The sequence below is a fragment of the Oryctolagus cuniculus genome, chromosome 13, assembly GCF_964237555.1.
Source record: "Oryctolagus cuniculus chromosome 13, mOryCun1.1, whole genome shotgun sequence".
In the NCBI taxonomy this organism is placed as follows: Eukaryota; Metazoa; Chordata; class Mammalia; order Lagomorpha; family Leporidae; genus Oryctolagus; species Oryctolagus cuniculus.
The window spans coordinates 100,295,605-100,312,603 of NC_091444.1; the positions used below are offsets into that span (position 1 = coordinate 100,295,605).

At 63.8% G+C, this 16,999-nt stretch overlaps 1 protein-coding gene and 1 non-coding gene across 2 annotated transcripts; one reads left to right on the forward strand and one right to left on the reverse strand.

Moving 5' to 3' along the window:
• LOC103346828 (uncharacterized) lies at window positions 1-12,977 on the forward strand. Its single transcript, XR_011381721.1, has 4 exons — window positions 1-4,135; window positions 9,704-9,801; window positions 9,944-10,098; window positions 11,990-12,977. It is a non-coding gene; the product is annotated as an uncharacterized protein (transcript).
• A 2,336-nt stretch (window positions 12,978-15,313) lies between these two features.
• LOC100343788 (protein FAM163B) lies at window positions 15,314-16,361 on the reverse strand. Its single transcript, XM_051821596.2, is given in 3 exon segments — window positions 15,314-15,718; window positions 16,270-16,334; window positions 16,337-16,361. Coding segments are annotated over 3 exon segments (495 nt in total).
• Window positions 16,362-16,999: the final 638 nt, after the last annotated feature.

A 16,999-nucleotide genomic window follows, 5' to 3' on the forward strand; every position in this document is an offset into this window, starting at 1 on the left:
GGCTGAGTACTGTGGGCCCCAGAGGCCAGAGCTCAAGTCAGCTATTGGGGGGGTGGGGTGTTCCAAGGAAACTGAGTTCACCACCCCCACCCCAAGCTGCTGGGTGAGGTGCGGTGGTGATGCCAGGTAGTGAGCCCCCCCATCATGAGTGGGACTGGCTCAGGCAGGAGGTCTCAGCAGCTGCGTGGGAGCCAGGACTGGGGGAGGCACTGGAAAGGGAGGTGCTCTGCTGAATTCAGCCCTCTGGCTGCAGCCAGCCTGGGACTCTCCGGTGGTAGGGCGGCCATGCAGGCTGCAGGCTCTGGGGCTGGTCCTGGCTGAGCGTGGGGAGCTGGGCCTCCGGCCAGGCCCGCTGTTCTAGCGCTCGCTCGGTCGCTGGAGCAGTGGCAAGGCCAGGAAACAGCATGTTCTCAGAGCTGGCCGCAGAGCTGTCGTACTCAGCACTGACGCGTGGAAATACTGAGGATGGCCTGCGAGCTGGGAGAGCCGAGGGAAGAAAGGGCCCTGAGCTGAACCCTGGTCGCATATCTGGGGGCCGGGCTGAGCCCCTCACCCCACCCCCCCCAGGCCGCTTGCTGGGGCGTCTTCCTGCTTGTTTCCTCTGGCCCCAGGGTGGGGACAGGGCTGCTGGGGACCTGGGCTCACTTGTGGTCTTCTGTCCTGAGCTGGGCCTGGGGAGTGTCCACTGACAGTCAAGAGGGTGACCGAGAATGCAGGCAGCCCAGCCCTAGGCTGATGGGGTGAATGGAGACATATTTGTGTCATCGTCCCAGTAATGGAGTCAGAGCTGGCTGGCTCCAGGTGGCTCCCAGAACAGTGCCCCTGGGCTGGCCATGCCCCAGGACAGGGCTGCAGTGTCAGCCCATGTGGGCGCTGGAAGATGGGCAGGCTGGAGGCAGCAGCCGCTCAGGGTCCCACCATAAGTCTGTGGCAGCACCAGGCTGGAGCACCAGCCCCATACCTGCTGGCCACGGCGCACCTTCCACAGGCTGCCCGCTGCCCTGAGCACTCCCTCTGCGCCCCTCATTCAGGGGCAGCCGGCTGCATGCAGGAGGGACTGAGGAAGGGGGTGAGGGCCCCACGGGAGGGAGCCAGGGGCCCAGGGTTGCCACCAGGGACCAGGCCAGCCTGCGGGTCATGGTCGCCTCATATCGGAGCAGGGGACTTCCCACGTGGCTGAGTGCACTTGTGCTGTGGGGACGTGGCCATGTGAGGGGCAGCTCCCTCTGGCTGACGAGGTGTCTGTGGCAGGGCCCAGCCTTGCCGTGTCCCTGGGGCACAGCTCCGTGTCTCCTGTTGCCCATGCCACACCATGCACAGGGAGCTTGCCTGGGCAGGCAGCACTACCTACTCCCCCTGGTGCCCCCAGGGGAGAGGGTTCATGCACTGAGCTGCCGCTGGTCTGGGGACTGCAGCTGGCCCACAAAGCGTCTATCTCTTCCATATCTTCCGCAGGCTCTGGCCCATGGCTGGCACCCCTTGGTGGCTCACTTGGGGAGAGGCCTCTGGGCCCCATGCCTTTCTCAATCCAAGGCTACTGCTCTTGTCCAGCTACCATCTCAGTCGGGCTGCAGGTGCCAAGAGCTGTCCCCTGGACCAGCAGGGTACCAGTACGCTTCAGACAGCATCCCTCCCTGTCTTGGCCCCCAGGGCCAGCTGCCCTGATTAGATGGCTGCCTGTTCTCTCCTGGCCAGGTGCCCAGATGGCCCGAGGCAGCCTGAACCTGCTGTCTCTAGGTGGAAGTGCCCGCCTCCTGGCAGTCAGGGCCCAGTCCTCGCACGGCCTTTGTCTGAGCTGCACTGTGGCTCCGCCTTCCCTGGCTTGCCCAGGCAGTGCCCACCGCCGGGCCCCACTGTCCAGTGCACTACTGTGTGGTTCCCTGCCTCAGTGGATCCGAGCTCCCTGGGCACCACAGGCCCTGTGGGTGGCAAAGGAAGCCTCACATTTGGAATAAGCTTAGTTACTTCCCCCAGGACAGAGGGGTCAAGTGCAACCAACTTGACCCAGGAGCCGAGTGGTCTCGGGCAGGCAGCGTGGTGCTGGGTCACGGCAGGTGGGTCATGCTTAGGGGAGGGAGCTGCAGCAGCCCCGATGAGCAACGAGTGTGCCGTGGGCCGTGCCACCGGGGTGATGCTGCTCGTGAACCTGCTTCAGGGGTTCTAGGGCCAGCCCGCATTAGCGGCACAGCCACACTCTCCACGGCAGGGAGCCTCCCCCGTGGCGGCTGCTCACTGGGCACCGCTAACAAGTGAGATGACATTTTGCCCTTTTCTCCAGACCCAGTTCACACTGCCGGCCTTTCCATGCTGGCACCCCTGCCTTCCAGGGGTCTCTGTGCTCGACCACTCAGGGAGTCCCAGTGTGCGGGCTGCTTCCCAGGAGCACCCTGACCCCCACCACGGAGGTGCTGGGAGGGAGACAGCCAGGCCACCGTCGGGGGCTCTGCAGAGGCCTCTGTCTCACGGGAGCTTGGAGCTGGCCCAGCCTTGGGGGTTGGCCCAGAGCGAGGCAGGCCTGGGTCTGCCCAGCCCACCAGCCTGGCCCAGGGGGCCCTGCAGCGAGGCTGGGGGCAGTGACGGCCCCATGCAGCTGCTGGTGCTTTTGTCTTTATTACTCAGGAAAGCACGTGGGGCACCCCTCACCTCTGTGTCCAGGGTGGGCCACTCCTGCTACCCCTCTTGCTCTGTGCCCCTGCTTCCTAGCCTGGGGTCCAGGCTGCCCCTGGCATGGGGGCACATGCCATCCTTGGGGGAGGCTCAGGTGGGAGCCGGGAGCCCTGGTGGGAAGGGAGAGGAGTGGGGAAGGGCCCGGTGCTGCTTCTCTCTCCCCAGGTGTGGAACCAGAATGGCAAGAGCCCCTCCATCACCTTCGAGTACATGTTGCTGCAGCCGCTCCACTATGGCCTCCCAGAGCCCGCCTCCCAGAGCCCACCTCCCAGAGCGCAGAGCGCTGGGAGCTGGGCAGGTCCGACCTGCTGGGCTTTGTGAGGCGGGCTCCCTCTATGGCCCGGCCTCCTCGGAGCGGCTGGGCCTGGACAACCGGCTGTTTGGGCCCCCAGGGCCCGAGATGGAGCTGGGCCTAGGCAGGGGCCAGGAGACCAATGAGGTGTGTGTGTGGGCTGGTGGTGGTGGCGGAGCCTGCAAGGGCCCTCCCAGGGCCAAGGGCTTCCAAGGTAACCCGGAGGGGGTGGCGGGAGCAGGGCTTCAGCCCCTCCCAGGGGTGGTTGGTCAGAGGTGCCGGGCCTGGGGCCAGCTGGAGCGAGGGGCTTGGTGTACACACAGCTTTCTCATGCATGCTTGGCTGCACCCACAGGTGGGGACCCCCTGGATAGGAGGCCGCCTGTCTCTGGCTATCCCCATTTGACAGACGGGGAGACTGAGGCTTAGAGAAAGGGAGTGCCTGCCTGTGTTCGGAGGGGAAGGGGCGCCCGAGCTGCAGGGGCCCAGATGTGCAGGGCCTGCCTCTGTGCTCACACGGCCGCTTCTGCTCCATCTGTCCCTGTGTCCTCGTGAGGACACAGTGACGGTCCCTAGCCAGTGACATCCCCAAGGACCGTAATTCCCAGTCCCAGGGGGGTCACATGCTGAGGTCCCCATGCCTACGATCTGGCGGACTCCCTTCTAGCTCCTGCAGGACACCGTCCAGACCGCGGCCAACTCAGGTTATTTACCTGAGCAGAAACTCCTTTCTGAGAGCGTTCAAGCCCAGCACCTCCTTGCCTGGGTCAGGGAGCCCTTGGTGTCGAGGCCCCTGTCTCCCTCCATAGACCACAATGCCACAGGGATGGTGGTCGCGGGGGACAAGGGGGGCCAAGACATGGATGCCCATTTCACGTCCCAGGAGTTCCTGTCAGCCAACGCCATCTCTGGACAGCTGCTGGGTGCCGGCTCCGACTAGAAGGAGTTCGGTCTCAATGAGACAGTGAACAGCATCTTCGCCCCGGGCGGCCCCGGGAGCTCCCTGGCTGACAGCCTGGACTGGGCTACGAGGAGAACGAGGGAGCCGGCGCTGAGCTGCTCAACGGGTCCTACCTGGAGCTCAGCAGTGACAGGGTCACCAACACCTCCTCGGCCCCCTTCCCCGACACCAGCACCAGTCTCCCCACCTCGGCCAGGAATGAAACTCACAGGGCAGGTAGGAGGCCCCACCCCTGTCCTGTCCAGGGCCTGGGGCAGTGGGGGACAGCCATGCTTCCCATGTGCTGGGGCTCTGGGGAGAGGGCAGGGGCCTGGCCCTCAGCGTGTCCTCCTCAATGTCAGTCCCAGGCCCAGGTCCCCGCCGAATGCCAGGGCATGGAGCTTACACAGGGTGGAGGGGCGGGGGGGGGGGGCGGGGGAAGACACGGTTCTGAGCTCTTCTCCTGAGCCAGGGTGTCGGCGTCTAGCTGCAGGTGACCCTGCACCTGTCACATCCGCCCTGGCCCTAGGGGGGCTCCCTAGGGACTCACTTTGGAATGGGGGCGGCTTGGCCTCCAGCTGCACAACAGGCCTGACAGTGAGGGAGGATCCAGCAGTCCTCAAGTGGGGGCCAGACCCCAGAGCGAGGGTCAGGAGCAAGGCAGGAAGTGCCCTGGGAAGGGTGCAGTGAGGGTCCCCTGGAGGCCCCAGAGCCAGTGGCAACTGGGCAGCATGGCTGGGCACGCCCGGGCAGTCACAGCTGAGGCCACCTTGGCAGGCACAGCTGGACACGCCTGGGCAGTCACAGCTGGGGTCACCTGGACAGTCTCAGCTGGGGTCACCTGGGCAGTCACAGCTGGGGTCACCTGGGCAGTCACAGCTGCGGTCACCTGGACAGTCACAGCTGGGGTCACCTGGGCAGTCACAGCTGCGGTCACCTGGACAGTCACAGCTGCGGTCACCTGGACAGTCACAGCTGGGGTCACCTGGGCAGTCACAGCTGGGGTCACCTGGGCAGTCACAGCTGGGGTCACCTGGACAGTCACAGCAGGGGTCTCCTGGGCAGTCACAGCTGAGGTCACCTGGGCAGGCACAGCTGGGGTCACCTGGGCAGTCACAGCTGAGGTCACCTGGGCAGTCACAGCTGAGGTCGCCTGGACAGTCACAGCTGGGGTCACCTGGGCAGTCACAGCTGGGGTCACCTGGGCAGTCACAGCTGAGGTCACCTGGGCAGGCACAGCTGGGGTCACCTGGGAAGTCACAGCTGGGGTCGCCTGGGCAGTTACAGCTGGGGTCGCCTGGGCACTCACAGCTGAGGTCACCTGGGCAGTCACAGCTGAGGTCGCCTGGACAGTCACAGCTGGGGTCGCCTGGGAAGTCACAGCTGGGGTCGCCTGGACAGTCTCAGCTGAGGTCACCTGGGCAGTCACAGCTGGGGTCACCTGGGCAGGCACAGCTGGGGTCACCTGGGCAGGCACAGCTGAGGTCACCTGTGCAGTCTCAGCTGGGGTCACCTGGGCAGTCTCAGCTGAGGTCACCTGGGCAGTCACAGCTGGGGTCACCTGGGCAGTCTCAGCTGAGGTCACCCGGGCAGTCACAGCTGGGGTCACCTGTGCAGTCACAGCTGGGGTCACCTGGGCAGGTGTTGCTCCCCCTCTTCGTGGAGGAACGACACAGGACCCTGCGCTGTTCTTTTGTCCGCTCGGCCCTCCCCGGGTTTGCTGCTGGTTCTTCCCGGGTTGGCTACCGACCCTTCCACCTCCGTGGAAGGGCGGTTCCCCCTGCCACCTTCCCCACTTCCGTGGGGGAGCGGCACACCGCCGGCCGGCTCTCTCGGGGGCTGCACAGGTGTTCCTTCAGATAGATGTTCCTGGTGCATGTTGTCTCTCTCCTCCTTTATAGTCCTCTTCCGCCAATCCCAACTCTGCTACCCACACGCCGAGTACACTGCTCTCCTCCAATCAGGAGCAGGTCCTGCTGTTTATTGGTTGAACTGGAGGCAGCTGTGTAGAAGCTGTTTCTCCCTTCTCAGCGCCATATTGTGGGAGAGCAGATGCATAGAATAAGTCTTAATTCCAGTAACTTAGTCTAGTCCGAGTTGCTCCCAGTTGCTCCCCACAGGCAGGCACAGCTGCGGTCACCTGGGTAGTCACAGCTGAGGTCACCTGGGCAGTCACAGCTGGGGTCACCTGGGCAGGCACAGCTGGGGTCACCTGGGAAGTCACAGCTGGGGTTGCCTGGGCAGTTACAGCTGAGGTCACCTGGGCAGTCTCAGCTGGGGTCACCTGGGCAGTCACAGCTGGGGTCACCTGGGCAGTCACAGCTGGACACGCCTGGGCAGTCACAGCTGAGGTCTCCTGGACAGTCACAGCAGGGGTCACCTGGGCAGTCACAGCTGGACACGCCTGGGCAGTCACAGCTGGGGTCACCTGGGCACTCACAGCTGAGGTCACTTGGGCAGTCACAACTGGGGTCGCCTGGGCAGTCACAGCTGGGGTCGCCTGGGCAGTCACAGCTGGACACGCCTGGGCAGTCACAGCTGGACATGCCTGGGCAGTCACAGCTAGAGTTGCATGGGCAGTCACAGCTGGGGTCTCCTGGGCAGTCACAGCTGGGGTCGCCTGGGCAGTCACAGCAGGGGTCGCCTGGACAGTCACAGCTGGGGTCACCTGGGCAGTGTGACTGTGTCAGAGGGGTGTGACCTTCACCAGTGCAGTGTGCAGCAAGGTGGCCCCAGACCTGCCTGTCACACTACAGGGTGCTCCCTGGTGACAAAGCCGTGGGCAGCAAGCATGTTCTCAGCAGATGGAGCCAGGCTCAGCCCCCACTGGTGGGGTGGGCCCCAAAGGCAGGGACAGCCCCCTGCAGTTCCTTGACCTTGGGCGATGCTCAGTTGGGGGTCCCCAGGACTGGGTTGGAAGGCCAGGGGTTTGGGCCATTGGCCAGGGTCCAGAGCTGCAGAGCTAGGGACCCCAGGGTGCTGCACCTCTCCCCGGCCTCTTTACGAGGCCCAGCCCTTGTGGGGCCTTGGGCTAGGGCTGGGAGGACCTCCCACCCACTTTGGCACTGTGAGGGGCTCAAGAGGGACCCTTCCTTGCCAGGAGGACACAGCTGGGCCCTCCACAGGCTGCCCAGCAGGCACGTCCCCTGTGCCTGGCACCCACAAACTCTCAGGCTTGCAGGGAGTAACAGGCTTTGCTTCAGCTCTGAGCACAAGGGGCTTCGAAGGGAAGAACAGGAGGGTCTGACACAGACGCCGCTCAGCTGTGTGCTCCGGCCAGGACCTAAGGCCTTGAGTCCCGTTCCCAACCCCTAGCCTGGGTCCTCTTTGCCCCCAGAGCCGTCTGTGTGCACAGCACAGAGCCATGGCCGGATCCCCAGGAGCTGGGGGGTGGGCAGCTGGTGGACAGCAGCCCCTCTCGGCCACATCTGTCCTGGTGGCACAGAGCCCAGCTCTTCAATTCAGCATCAGGCACTGGCATTGCTGTTGTCTGTGTGGTGTGGCAGGACAGCAGGACACATGGCGAGCCCTGGAGCCAAGTCTACCAGCCTCTGGGCTCCAGGTGCTCCTCTGTCCATCAGGAAGTGCCAGACAGGGCCCCTGCAGGCTCAGGTGCAAGGTGACTGCCGGGCCCGGGGTCTCGTGCAGCGCAAGCACTGAGATCCTTGGGCCCCATCTCCAAGCCTTGGCTCCGCTGCCCATCTTGGAGTCTTAGCGTCTGTCCATCAAATGCTGGTCAGTGTGCACTGTCCCTGCCATCCACCCAAAGATGGCCCAGGGAGATAGGGCCCTGGAGGCCATGGGGAGACCTCCGGGTCCAAAAAGCTGTACCTCAGTGAGCTGGCCGCACACAGGAAGCTGGAAGCAGGACGTATCAAAGGCATTCCAGAAAGGAGAGACTATGTCCATCTGAGAGCAGCTCCAGCAGTCAAGGGCGGGGCCTGTTCCCAGAGAGACATGGAGCAGGGCGGGCTCCCTCAGAGGGGGGGGCAGCAGCCAGGAAAGCAGCCCTTTCTGCCCGGTCACCTGGGAGCCACCCCAGCCAGGCCGGAAGAGTCTGCATCTCCTGGGCAGGGGGCCCCGTGAGTGACAGGCCATTTGGAAACCCCTGGCCTGGCGAGATATCCTCCCTCCAGATGGAGGTGGGGGCCAGAGGGGGTCGTCCATGTCCTGGGTGTTTTACTTCTCAGGTTGTGCAAATCCTGGTCAGGGGAGGCTGCACCTGTGGCCACAGGAGACGTGCGGGCAGCCCCTCCAGGGACTCCCCAGGGCCTCAGGAGGGCTGGGTGCATGCCTGCCTGCTGGCTGGGAGCTGTCATTAGATAATGACAGCGGGTGGAGGGGCAGGGAGGGGCTGGCTCTTTGTTTCAAGGGTGGTGTGGCACAGGGGGACATAAAGCTTTTGGAAGCAGGGGTGTTTTCTGAACCCAGTGTCAGGGATTCAGCTTCGGGTCCTCTCTTGCTCTGAGGTCCCCGGGTCTCGGCCCCCTCCCATGTTAGAAGTCCTCCTCCCTCTCTTTTTTTAAGATTTATTTATTTGAAACACAGAGAGATAGAGAGCGAGAGAGAGAGGAGAGATGGATCTTCCATCTGCTGGTTCTCTCCCGAAATGGCCGCAATGCCTGGGGCTGGGCCAGGCTGAACCCAAGAACCAGGAGCTCCATCCAGGCCTCCACGTGGGTGCGGGGCTCCAAGCACTTGGGCCATCTTCCACGGCCTTCCCAGGAACATCAGCAGGGAGCTGGACTGGATGTGGAGCAGCCGGGACACAAACCGCTGCCCATGTGGGTTCCTGGCGCCACAGGCAGCGGCTTAACCTGCCATCCATGTCTCTTCTCATTTTTAAAGAGGAGGCTGGGGCTTCCCTCCAAGGCCGACAGACTCCTGGTTGGAAGCCCGAGGTGAGGGCACGGCTAGGGGAAAGATGATAACCACATCCCAGCCTTGCCTCTCCCTCCCACGTCCCCTCCCTCCTGGACTGGGTGGATTTGCCTCTGGTGCTCCGGTTGGAGATTGTCTCCTGGGTCCCCGGAGCATGGGAGCGGTCGATGCTACCACTCCTCCCACAAGTGCAAGAACGCACGTCGGAGCGGCCCTAGGAAGGGACCAGCGAATGGCCCTGTGAAGGGGCCAGCGCCAGACCAGGCCCAAGTGACCTGCTGCAGGCCGCAGGACCCCAGGGGCTGTCTGCGCCCTGCCACAGCGTCCCTGCTCCTCATGCTGAATCCAGAGTGAGCCCGCACTTGGAGCTTGAGATCAGGCCCGGCACATGGCTAGTTCAAAGCAGCCATGTGCCCTGATGGTAGCCGGCTGCAGCGCCTCATGCCCTGGCCAAGAGTTCCAGCCCAGGGTCCCTGCGACCCTGCGGAAGCTGGCTGCCACACCCCTGCCTGGAGCTGAGCTCTTTAATGTTGGTAGCTGGAGCCTGAGTGGCCAGTGTCCCCAACCACCCAGCACCCAGCTCGAGGGAGGCAGGAGCAGGGCATTCTGGAGCATTCTTGGCTCACAAGTGCTGCTTTCTTGGTGGGAAGAAATCCAGGACTGACAGGAGAAGGTGGGAGTGAGATGCCTGCATGTGGGGTGCAGTCACGGTGTGAAACCCACATTCTTCAGCACCCCTGTAGGGAGCCCCAACAGCTCCCAGGCTGCAGCTCTCTGCCCCCTAGCTGTGTTGGGGAGCTTTGGCACCCGCTGGTGGGGTTATGCTCGCGGCTGAAGGCAAGCGTGTGGTTAGGAGGAATGGCCCCTCCCAGGAGTGGCCGGCAGGGGTGCTTCTCGCTCCTTCTCTCCTGGACTTCCTTTCAGGACCAGGGCCAAGGCATGTAAGCAAGGCGTGAGTCCGGCCAACATGTACTGGTGGAAGCTCTCATCACAGGAACCCTGCAGTGCCACCTGCACCACAGGTACTGGTCCCGGGTGGGCCTCTGCAGAGTGGAGCTGGCCATGGGCTGGCTGGGGCTTGGCAGGGCCATGGGTGGAGGGGCAAGGACTAGAGCCAGCCATGGAGCTCAGCCTCATACCCAGCCCCCCGCCCACCCCTCACAGTGCACAGCCAAGTACGGGGAGCACAGCGTGGTGACTAGGCACATCCGCTGCTCTGAGGACGAGAGGCTGTGTGACCCCAACACCAGGCTGGTGGGCGAAAAGAGCTGCACAGGTCCCCCTGCGACCACCAGTGGACCACGTCTGACTGGGGGCTGGTGAGCGTGGCTGGCACGGGGCTGGCCTCTGCTGCCCCCGGCTTCTCCAGTTTCTGGAGCAAGGGTGTGAGGGAGGAGCCCCTGAGTGCCAGGTCTCCCTGTAGTTCCGAGGAATCAAAGCCCCCATCTGACCTGGCTGTCTCCGCCCGTCTCCGTCCGTCTCTCCTTGTCTCGATCTGTCTCTCTCTGTCCGTCTCGGCCTGTCTCCCCCCGTTTCCATCCATCTCCCCCACGTCTCGGTCTGTCTCTCCCTGTCTCTGCTCATCTCCCCCATCTCTCCTGTCTCTGTCCGCCTCCCCCCAGCTCCGTCTATCTCTCCCCATCTCCATCCACCTCCCCCCATGTCTCCATCTCTGCCCGTCCCCCCCTCCATCTCCATCCGCCTCTCCCCATGTCTCGGTCTGTCTCTCCCCATCTCCGTCCATCTCTCCCCATCTCTCCCTGTCCATCTCTCCCTGTCCATCTCTCCCTGTCCATCTCTGCCCGTCTCTCCCTCCATCTCCGTCCGCCTCTCCCCATGTCTCAGTCTGTCTTTCCCTGTCCATCTCTGCCCTTCCACCTCCCCCCTGTCTCCATCCGCCTCTCCCCATGTCTCGGTCTGTCTCTCCCCATCTCCGTCCATCTCCCTGTCTCTTCCCGTCTCCCCCGTCTGCGTCCATCTCTCCCCATCTCTCCCTGTCTGTCTCTGCCCGTCTCCCCGTCTCTGTTCATCTCACCCTATCTCCGTTTGCCTCTCCCCATGTCTTGACCTGTCTCTGCCCGTCTCCCCTGTCTCCATCCGCCTCTCCCCGTCTCTGTCTCTGCCCCTCTCATCTGCTCAGATGCCAGCCGGGTCCCCTGTGCGCAGCCCCTATCTGTAGGTGTATGTTTCTCCCTCTGTGTTTGTCATCAAGCAGGCATTATTTCTGTAATTAGAACAGAAAATGTGATTTAAAAAGTGGTTACTATGGCAACCGCTTCCCACACTGCCTGGGGTGCTTTCCCCTCCCTGGGGGCTGGGGGCTTGTGGAGCGCCCCCCCCCCGGCCCCTGCCTTCTCCCTTTTGGAGTGCAGAGGGAGCTGAGGGCAGGGCCACACCATCAGGCACGTGTGCTGCAAGACCAGCGATGGCCGCGTAGTCCTCGAGTCCCAGTGCCAGGTGGAGACCAAGTCTCTGGCCATCCACCGCTGCGGGGACAAGAACCACTGGCTGGCCCAGGACTGGGGCTGGTGAGTGTCCCGGAGATGGGGGCGCCTGGCCAGAGGGCATTGGAGAACAGCAGGTTGGCCAGGAGCTGGCTGCAACTTTGAAGGCGGAGCTCGCTGAGATGGATTTGACACACACAGAGCCAAACAGGCGGGGGAGCCCCTTGCGACCTTTCAGCTCCAAGTGGGCACAGGCTCCACCACGGTGGTGCATGCAGAACTGGCAGCGTCCCCACACCAGGCACCCAGGAGCCCGAGCGATGGGGCACGGTGCAGGTGCTGTCCCGCTGCAACTGCTTCTGGCCTGCGGGCCGGGCAGCCTGCTGTCCATGCTTGTCAACCCCCACCCCACGCCAGACCCATTGCTTCCAATGTGCCTTCAAGAAGATCACTATTAACCAAATCATCTCGGGACAAAGTGTTGTCTGCTAAATCGATTCTGGCCACAGCACCCCCAGCCAAATGGTCATTAACCAATTTGTTTCAAACAGATGGTTTTGGGTTCCGCTGCTTTTGATCAAACTCATTTGGGGACAAACGGTTGTGGACCAGAGTTCTCAGCCCATGCGCCATTGGTCCCAGCGTACCCCCCACCACCATATCTACTGACCAGCTGTTGTCACAGGGTTCCCCCCACCCCGGGCAGGGTCAGCCGTCCCAGCCCTCTCAGCCCCTGGCCTCTGATCTGACCTGTCCCTGGCCTCAGTGCAACACCACCTGTGGCGAGGTGTGAAGAAGCGACTGGTCCTGTGCATGGAGCTGACCAATGGGAAGTTGTAGATGCACAGCGGGCCTGAGTGCGGGCTGACCAAGAAGCTGCCGGAGGAGAGCACCTGTTTTGAGAGGCCTTGCTGCAAGTGGTACTCCAGCCCCTGGTTGGAGGTGAGTGGCCGGCCCCGTGGCTCCCGCCCTGCCGCTCGTCCCCACCCCAGCCTCTGTCCCCAGGAAGTTGCTCACCTGTGCCCAGGGTCCAGGCCGTCTCTGGGTAGGGCCTCCTCCAGATAACTGGCAGGTGACCCTGACCGGGCTCTGTGGGAGAGGTGGCGGCAGTGGCCCGGGTGTCAGTGGGTCCCTGCCAGCATCTAGGTGCCCATCAGTTGGAGGGTTTGCCTCATGGCCCGGCCCAGCCCAGCACCTGCCGAACTGTAAGCCCCAGGGAGCCCTCTTTCGGTGTGCATGGTTCTCAGCAGTGGGTTTGTCCTGTAACCGCAGTCAGTACTCATCCATGTATGTCAATAAAATGGTCGTATATATGGCGGCCTGGTGGGGTCTCTGCTGCTTCTGGTAGGAGGGGCGGGGGACCCCATGGGCTTGGGAGAGCCAGGGCGTGGCCGTGTGGGGTCTCTCAATCCCTAAGGCCTGGGGTTTGGGGCCAGCCAGGTGCAGACCAAAGGCCACAGACAGAGTGGGCAGTGGGGCCTCAGGAGCCCTGCGCCGGGGTCAGAGTGGGCCGGAACCTCCATTGGTGTGGGGCTGCAGGGGAGGATCTGCACTAAGGTCCAGAGTGCCCCCTGCAGCAGGCTGGGGGACCAGGGACGAGGCAGGTGTGCGGAGCCTCAGGACTGGTGTTTCTGGAGCTCTGCGGAGGGCCCCCTGGTCTGGACTCGTGGGTGCCGAGCTGGACGAGAGCCCTCCTTTGGGCTGACCCAGCGGCAGGCGTGGGGAGAGGCAAGAGCAGAGCAGCCGTGGAGGGTGCCGGGAGGGGAGGGGCCTGGGGCTCCGCCACCCAAGGGACTGCCAGCTGGCCTCGGCACTGAGGATGGCCAGGAGAACTGTTTCCTTTGGGCATAGGTGCCAGAGAGGCCAGTGGCTGCCTCCTGCATGGGGGCCCAGCCTGTCCCCAAACTTGGACTCAGAGCGGGGTCCACCCTGGGGAAGCTGAGGCAGCAACCAGTCTGGGGTGCTTTTGCCTGTGTGTGCCCATGGCTGCACATGTATGCATCAAGGGGCTGCACGTTTTTAAAAAATGTATTTATTGGAGAGGCAGAGAGAGACAGAGAGAGGCAGAGAGAGGCAGAGAGAGAGAAGGCGCCCACAAGAGAGTTGCCATCTGCTGGCAATGGCCCGGGGCTGAGCCAGGTGCCAAAGCTGGGAGCAAGAATTCAACCCTGGTCTCCCATGTGGGTGGAAGGAGCCCCATTCCTCGAGCCATCCCTGCTGGAGTCTGGAGCCATCCTGGGGAACAGAACCCAGGTCCCAACCGTTGGCTGCAGGCTTCTGAACGGCGACTTCAACGGCTGCGACTCCACCACCACGCTGTGGCTGCCGCAGAGGGTCTCTCCCAGCCCCCACCTGCTCAAGGGCTCCGGCTCCGCTCGGGGAGGGCTGAGTGGCTGTGGCCCCTGCCCATGCCGTGTCCCGCGGTCCCTGCTCTGCTCTGCCATCCTCTTCCTGCCCGAGCCTCCTCCTTTTCTGCCAGCGCTGAGTGTGTGTGCCCATCACACACAAGGCCTTGTGCCCCGTCAGGGCTGCCCGGAGCCCCCTGAGGCAGTGGCTCTGTTACCAGCCCAGACGGGTTCAGCTGGGGTTCCCAGGGGAGATGAGCACAGCCTCCATCCCCCCAGGGTTGACAAAGGTGGTTTTGGAGACCCCTCACCAGAGAGCCACTCTGGGTTCCTCCAGGCAGGGCCTGGGCTGCACGGGCATGGCACAATGCAGAGAGGGTTTGCACTGGCCACAGCAGCCAGACTGAAGCCATGGAGGGTGGTAGGAGATGATCCATTGGCTCTGCCAGGCTGGTGGGTGGGTCCCAGGACGGCGCTGCAGGGACCGGGCCAGGGCAGGGGGTGCTCACTGCATTCCAGAGCTCTAAGTATCTATGTGCAGAGGCTGGTGACCAAAATGGGAGCAGCTGCCTCAGGGCCCTCGTCCCCCGCCCCCACCCCAGACCCCTCCCCAGATGAATGCATTAGGAACAGACTCGATGGGGGCGGGGCCAGGAGCAGGGAGTCAAGGGTGCATCCAAACAGGGGCCAGGGGAGGGGGGGGCAAGGAGTCCCTGAACAGCCAGTGTCCCCCGACTGCAGGAGGCTCTGGGAGCTCGCGGTGGGAGATGAGCCTCACTCGCGGATGGCCACAGCCCTTGTCAGAGGGAGGGGTTCCTGGGCCTCCCTCAGCTGGGGGTGGGGGCTGGTGCCCTGAAGGAGCCAGTGGTGTCATTTCTGCCGCTGATGGAAGGGAGCAGGGAGCCCCCAGCCTGAATCAGGGCTGGATGGAGTGCGGGCTTAGAGGGCGGCTCCACACAGGAGCCTCCACAGGGACACTGCTGGGGATGGGACAAGACAGCGCGCCCTGCAGCCATCTCCCTCAGGACCCAGAATCCCGCCGAGACCCAGCGCCCCTCAGCACTCAGGACTCTGACTGCATCCCGGGAGGCCCCGCCTCTTGGTGGGCATGGGTGGAGGGCTCTCTCGAGCCCTGGCCCAGCTCTGCCCACCCTGCCACACCTCATGCTGCCCTCCGGGTTTTGGCTCGCGTGCTGTGTGGAGAGCTGAGGGCCGGGCTGGGGTCTTGGGGCCGGTACCCCCAGAGCAGCAGCCCCCCAACCCTGCCCAGGCCTCCCTTGACCAGAATGTGGGTTGGGGTGAACTCTCAAGGAGTAGGCTGCCCGGGAAGCCCCCTTGCAGGAGGGAAGCAGGCAGGTGCTGGGCACGTGTGTGTGCATGCGTGGGCATGTTCATGCGTGTGTGTGTGCACGTGAGAGCGAGAGGGGGCCCCTACGGACAGCAGCTGGTCGTCAGTGGCAGGGAAGGCTGAGGCTGCCCCTTCCCGGAACACGTGAGGTCCAGGGTGGGCGGGGTGGCCACACCACGGCCACGTTGTCGGGCTGAGCTGGAGGCCACCAGCGGCCGTGTGCCTGACTGACCCACTCCATGGCCCCGACCCTGTCGCTGCATTAGGTCTCCCTGCTACCCATGGCTACACCTGTGTTCACTGAGTCTCACCCCTGCACCCAGCCCAGGGGCTCTGCGGGCCTGGGGTGCCCCCAGGATAGGGGGGCCGGGGTGGCGCGCCATGGCGGGGGGCACAGTCACACGTCGGCGCTGACACTGTGGCTGCGGGCTAAGCCCTCCCGCATGGCCCAGAGACGGCTGGGGTTGAGCGCCTGCAGTCCCCCGAAACCCCTGCTGGGGGACAGCTCCAGGTCCTCCTGGCTGAAGCTGGCGGAGGCCACGCGCTCGCCACTGTTGCGCAGGTCCTTGTCCTCCAATTCCTGCAGGAAGAACGTGGGCGGCTCGTGGTGGGAGCAGCTGCAGCACAGGGCCTGGGCCTGCGGGGACCGCTGGCTGAAGGAGGTGGAGGTGGCCGGGTAGAGCCCCGGCTCATTGGTCAGCACCATGTTGCGGTTGGAGTGCAGCGGGGGCAGGTGCGCGTGCACGGCGAAGTCCGGCTCCTCTTCATCCTCCTCGGAGCCTTCCTTCTTACAGCAGTAGTACTGTGTGCAGAGCGGGTGACCGGCTGGCCCTCCCCGGCCCTCCCAGTCCCCCCCGCGCGGGAGAGGAGCCGGCCCCGAGCACAGCATCAGGGCGGTGGGCGGGGGCGCGCCTGATCAGACGCCTGTATCTGCGCACTTGTGTGTTCTGGGATCCAGCTCAGGCTGGGCTAAGCGCTAGGCACCTCTCAGAGCCACTCCTTGGATCGGCACAGCCACCCCCAGGCTGAGCCGTTTTTCAGGTGGGGAAACTGAGGCACGGAGGGGCGCTGCACAGTGGGGGCTCAAGCTGCCCTGCACCAGTGGCTCCCACTCCTCTCTCGGGCAGACACGGGGCGGGGGGGGGGGGGCTTGGATGGGGAAGGAGCCGCAGAGCTGGTCCGAGCACCCAGCATCGCTCTCTCACTGGGCAGCTGCGTGTCACTGGCCAGGAGGCCTGGAGCGCCCTCTCCTGGAGTCCGGCCCTCCTGGTCTTCTGCAGGGGCTACCTCGTGGGGCAGGGGCAGGGGCAGGGCCGGCCGCAAGCCTCCCCTCCGCCCACCCCCGGGGGGTACCTGGAGCCGACAGTAGCACAGAACAGCGATAAAGCAGAGCAGGATCACCGTCGCAAAGATGCCCCGGTGATGACCACGGTCCCGGCTGTCATCCGCCCCCTTCTGATTCAGCAGCCTGGAACACACATCATGTGTCACAGGCATCTGGGTGCACTCCATAGCCCCCCCCCCCGCTCTGCAACACACATCACGTGTCATGGGCGTCCAGGTGCACCCCACAGTCCCCCACCCTGCAACACACGTCACATGTCATGGGCATCTGGGTGCATCTCAGAGTCCGTGCCCTGCTACACACATCCCTGTACCTGCGTGGGAGACCCAGAAGAAGCTCCTGGCTCCTGGCTTCAGATCAGTGTAGCTCCAGCCGTTGCAGCCATTTGGAGAGTGAACCAGCTTATGGAAGACCTCTCTGTCTTTGTCTCTCTCTCTCTCTCTCTCTAACTCTTCCTCTCAAATAAATAAATCTGTAAAAATAGTTTTATTAACAATTTTGTGAGAGGTAGAGACAAAGAGAGCTCCTACGTACTGTTTGCCTTCCCAGCTGCCAATGGCAGCGGGGGCTCGGCCGGGCCCAAGTCGGAAGCTGGGAACTCAATCCAGGGCCCAATCGCGCCATTGCCTGCCCCTCCCAAGGTCTGCACCAGCCAGAGGCGTGTGTCAGACCCTGGCCCCTGCAGTGGGATGAGGCCAAATGCCTGCCCGTTATCTATGCCTTGAAAAGCATGTCTCT